Source organism: Hydra vulgaris, chromosome 03 (genome assembly GCF_038396675.1).
Source record: "Hydra vulgaris chromosome 03, alternate assembly HydraT2T_AEP".
In the NCBI taxonomy this organism is placed as follows: Eukaryota; Metazoa; Cnidaria; class Hydrozoa; order Anthoathecata; family Hydridae; genus Hydra; species Hydra vulgaris.
Window position 1 is genome coordinate 18469815 of NC_088922.1, and position 5775 is coordinate 18475589.

Sequence of the window (5775 nt, forward strand, 5' to 3'; positions counted from 1 at the left end):
ATGTGGGGCAATACTAGGTACAAACAAAACATTTTTATTACCTAATTGTCACAAATTATATTACGTATTTTAAATTTCTTAAAAACAATAAATTTTAATGAATGTCTTTAAGTTGATTTATTTGTCTTAATTCATATTATGTTCATATAATTTTTCAACACAACAAAATTTAAGGAATGTCTTAACTGACATCTCAAAGTAATGGTTTCCCTATATTAGATGGCTATATATTAGATAAACCGTTATTCTCAAATATATATTTAAATTTACTTTAAGAAATTGCATTTTTAAACTATGTCGAAAAATAATACGTTTTCTCCAATTGAATATGCTGCTCCAATATCTGATTTGATGAATCCGACAAAGAAAAGGTTGGATAAAAGAAAGACTATAGATGAACAAAACCCTGCAGATCATAACGATAGCGAAACAAGTTCAAGTTTTTCATCCGCTCAAACAGAAATTGAAGTTGATGCTCAGTCCATTGAAGAAGCAGCTAAAACTACATACGAATATTACTCAATCGAGGAGGAAACATCAAAATGGATATGCAATCAATGTAATAGTAACAGACCTAAAAAGTACTCTTGTAAAATATCAAAGGGTATATTAGATTACCATCTTGAACATGATCACAAAATAATAACGCCGAAAAAAAAAAAAAACTATGAGTGGCTTATCAAAAGAAGTTAGCGATAAGATTGATAGAGCTCTTTTAATTTTCATTATTGCCTGTTGTCTTCCATTTATGTTGGTAGAAAGTAGTGCATTTAAAGAATTTGTTTTGTGTTTAAATCCAAAGTATAAAGTGCCTTGCCGAAAAAAGTTAAGATCTCTTTTAACTGATTTATATCGAGAAAAAGTTGAACTTTTGAACAATCAAAATTATTATCAATTAAAGTTTTATCTATTACTACTGACGGATGGACGTCCTGTCAAAACTATAGTTATATATCTGCAACTGCACATTTCATTTCTGACAAAACAAATTTCATCAGTTTTTGTTTGGGCTTTGCATACCTTAATAGCCGCCATGATGCAGATAATTTAAAAGAGGCTTTGCTAAAAATTGTAGAAAAGTTTAAAGTAGATGATAAAATAATGAGTATAGTATCAAACAACGCCAGTAACGTACGCAACTGTCTAAATTCTTTAAAAGTTTGTTTAAACATTCAACCAATAAGATGCATGGGACATGTTTTGCAATTAGTTGTTAAAAATGTCATAGATTTAGTTGAAGAAGGTGAAAAAGATAGTTCGTCTAAATTCTTTTTCATTGCAAGAACATTAACTAAGTGCAGGAAAATTGTTACATCTTTCAATCATTCTTCTCAACTTAATGATTTATTAGAGGAAAGTCAAACACGACAAGGTGTCGAAAAAAATCACATACTTCATTTGATTCAAGATGTGAAAACTCGTTGGCACTCTACGTTTCTCATGGCAGAGCGAATGCTTAAGCTTCACTCCTACGTAAAAGATATCTTAAATTCGAAACAACAATACAAAGATATGAGAAAATATTTACTCGATGAAGATGAAATGGTTAACTTAAAAGAAACGGTAAATACTTTATTAAGCTTTAATCAAGTAAGTGTTTTACTATCTGGCGATAGGTATGCAACGTGTTCTTTAATTATTCCAAGTATAAAGTACCTTGAGAAGCAGCTGAGTAAGAATAAAAGTGAAACTCCTCCTTTAATTGTAATATTGAAATCACATTTGTTAGAATCTTTACAAACTTACAAAGATTCATATGAATTAGAGAATAATTCCTTTTTATTGTGTGCCACTTTTTTGGATCCAAATTATAAAATTTTTCAATTCTTTGAAAAGTACGAAAAAAAGAAATATTTAAAAATTGTGAAAGAATTTTTGTCAGATTTTTATCTCTCAAAAAGAGTTGGTGAAATAATTCCAATTAAAAAGGTGACAAAGGAATCAAAAAAATTTAAGTTGTCATTTGAGGATGAAGAAGATGATTCCGGAAGTGATAGTGACAAAAATGTAACCTTAGATTTAAAAAAAGAAATCAGTGAATATATAAGATTGTCAGTGAACGAACAAAATGTTTTAGAGATTTGGCATCAAAATCAATATGTTTTTCCAATATTGTATTGCATTTCAACGATGATTTTATGTACACCTGCTACCAGTGCACCAAGTGAGCACCTTTTTTCTGATGCATTAAACAATTTGTATGCTAAGCGAAACAGGATGACGGCTGAATGTTTTCAAATGTTGATGTTTTTGTACGAAAATTTGGAATTTTTTAATTTGGTTTAAAATTGGTGCAATTTAATCAATGTAATACGGAAATATCTTGTTGTAATAATTATTTTTGAATTTATTTTATTGTTCTTCAATAAAAACACTTAAATTTAGAACTTGAACTGTTTTGTTTTAAAAACAATCAAACAACGTTGCAACATGTTTAAAAAATGATTTTATAGAGTTGTTGCTCTCATGTTTGGGATAGGGGGGGGACCCCAGAAACTTGAGGGCTTTTATGTTTCCAGGCTACAATTATCGCAATATTTTGCAAAGTATCATTATCCGATTTTCAATTTTTTTTTTAGAAAATTCAATTGCTTAATTAGACTATAAAACTAAGTGCAAAATATGAACGTAGCAAGTCTTCCCGATTCTATGTTACTTAAGTTTAAGTTTTATTACATTTGTAAATGTATTTTACATTTTCATGTATTAATTATGACCCACCCAAGTTTATATTTCATAATGAATGATTTCATTAACCTTACCTTTTCTTTATAATTCTACAAAAAATGGCGCCTTAAATGCGGTTTATTTAAGTTGATATTTCAAACTTACTTTTTAAATAAGATTGCTTCTAGTTAACTTTAGATCTTACTTTTCACGCTAAAACTCTTATTTTCTAACAAACTATCTACTCCAGCTTGAAGCAATTTAAAGCCAAAAATTGCTGCTGCCTAGTATACAGCCATATTTAATATGATTAAATGAGTTTATATACGACTAGAAATTAAATTTTTGATACCAAAAAAAAATCATTATTTTGGGAAAAATATATCGTAACTTAATTTTTTTTTAACAAAAAGTGAAAATGTACTTTAAAATGATAGATATTCTGCATTTTTTAAGTAATTAAAAAGTGATAAGAAATTTTCTGGTTTGATAAAGCGACCGCTGCCATTTAACAGAATGTTTATCTTATTTTACAGTTTTACACGATTTAATTGCGGAGGTTGCATTTTTAAATGCGGACGATGAGCCTCTCGGTAAATGCTATTAAATGTTTTGCATTTTAAAAACTCTATTAATACGTTTAACATTTGGTATGCATTTTAGAATAAATAAATTTGCCGATTAAAAATTATACTTGCTGAGTATAAGAATATATATATCGATTGCTGAGATTTTCTAATAATTATAATAACATCTTAATTTGCCGAATGATCAAACTAAATATCGGTAATAGCATGGCCTATAAGAGATGGACGTGCAACCTATTTTTTTTTTTTTTTTACGAACCATGCTCATTGCGCATTGTTACAAATCTTTTGTTTTAAACAATAGAAATTAAATTATAAAGTCTGTCGGATTCGTCGAAAACTTTTGGTCTCGTCTAACCAGTTACATCAACTTCCTTATTGTTATTCAAGATAACAGCACTAGATAGCGATTCCACGGCTCAACGAAAAACATTTGACGTTTGAAAAAAAACATGTAACTTTCATGAACTTTACTCTCTTATATCTTTTTGTATGCTTAAGCAAACACCTTAAGGTTTTTTGCATCAATTACTGTTACTCAACCTCTTTCCAGTCATATATAGAAAGTACTATGGCTTATATGGCTTCATTTAAATTTTATCCATATCTTAAGACCACTTTTAAGAAAAAGCTCGAAGCGGGAACATTTTTTTAAAACAAAGCTTTTAGAGGTTAGGATTCCTTAGTACCAAAATGCATCCAATTTTTATAAAACTTTCCGTATACATTAAAAAAGGGATGACGAATCAAATGGAATGTGCACACTTTTTAGCTTTTATACATAAATTTTTAGTTCTTAGCGTTTCAAAACTTCAAGGTTTATTTTTATAGAAAAAAAAAAGTGTTTTTTAAAAGTGTCCAGGTGGAAATGGCAAGTTTACTCTTTCCTCTTTTTATAACAAGTATTTATTTATGTTTTCTTGAAGAATAGGGTCTAAGGATTTGTATATAGAAATTATGTATATATATATAACTATCTTCCTTCGCATATTTTATGACGGTTTTTGTTTTGATTTTGCGTGACATAATGCAAATTTTCGGTGCCATAACAATGCAAATTTTCCATACTCAAGCCCTATACCTTTCGTCAAAAAATCATCAATTATTGCACTACAAAAAATTCAATAACTTTAGATCCGCTTAACTTCAAAGGCCGAATGACCCCTCATTTTTTAAGTCAAGTCAAGCTCTATACAATGATATAAGTTACATATATTTATTTGAATAATAAAAAAATCGTCAAGAATGGCTACAATAGAATCAGATTTTAAGTTTAATTTTATATAGCTAGATATTCCTTATATTTTAAGAAATAACACTGATAATAATATAGAAATTGAGATCATTTACTTAACTACTTTAGTACATGTATAACTAGAGATATAACAAATAATACAAAATATCAACTAGTTTTGTAGCTACTTAGAGAATATTGGTTTCATGTCCAGGGAGCTACACCATCTACTATATTGCTGTAGACTTATTGTTTATGAATATTTTAGAATTTTTTATTTTTATGTTTAACAACAGAAATATATACAGTTAAGGATAAATAACTCATACATAAAATGAATATAAATACAATAAAGAAAAAAATAATTTGTCACAGTTTTAAAGAATTTAGCAAAGCCAATTTATGGCAAACCGCAAGAATAACTAAGTATTTAATATTAACATAGCATGATTTACCAGCTATATATAAACTAATTTTTATTTGACAAAAACAAATGGGTTATTATGTGCCTTTTATGACAAATGAAACAGTATACGAAATATGAAATACGGAAACATGAAATATCTGGCTACATTTTGCAAGATGATTATAAACTTGAATAATTTTTTAAAAGGTTTTGCATTATCAAACGAGTTATAAAAAAGCCCATTAGAAATAACACCTACTAAAAAACAATGCTCAGTGGGATATATATTATGGAGCTTATAGAGTAGTCGAGGCAAAAAATGGCGACATATCGGAAATAAAACTCAAAAAATACAAAAAACTAAGGCTGGTGAATGAAGGACCAAGGAGTTGCATGAAACCAGACCTTGACTAAAAGTTTTATTTAAGCATTTTTACTTTTCGCTTTACTTTTTTTAGTCATTTTAAAATTATCTTTACAGATCTATTTTATTATTGATGGAACTTTGTTTACACGAAAAAAGTTCCCAAATTTACAAATATTTATTTTGGAAAAATGATGAAAATCTGTTCGTGCCGACAACTGATTTCCTTTTCCTTGGTGTAATTTGTTTAGTAAATTGTCAACACGTGAAGTAGTTACTTATCCTGAACAGTCTTATTAAACAAATGCTATAAAATTTAAACTAATACCACGTGATCAGAGTTTCTGTTTAAAAACTAAGGGCAGCCATTTTAATAGATTTTTTTGTTGACGGGTGAAAATTTAGAGTTTGTCGGAAACTCGCATGGCTCGCTGATTTCTGCGGCCTCTTTGATGTAAAACAATAGGTTGCACGTCCATCTCTTATAGTTCCATGGTAATAGATAGTGAGTGTCATA

General features: G+C 28.6%; 1 protein-coding gene across 1 annotated transcript; it reads left to right on the top strand.

Moving 5' to 3' along the window:
- Positions 1-1101: 1101 nt before the first annotated feature.
- LOC136078523 (E3 SUMO-protein ligase ZBED1-like) lies at positions 1102-2286 on the top strand. Its single transcript, XM_065794299.1, has one exon. It carries the CDS (start codon positions 1102-1104, stop codon positions 2284-2286), a length of 1185 nt encoding a protein of 394 aa, XP_065650371.1.
- Positions 2287-5775: the final 3489 nt, after the last annotated feature.

Coding starts and splice junctions, on each gene's coding strand:
- LOC136078523 (XM_065794299.1), top strand. CDS start 1,102: ATGAGTATAGTATCAAACAACGCCAGTAACGTACGCAACTGTCTAAAT.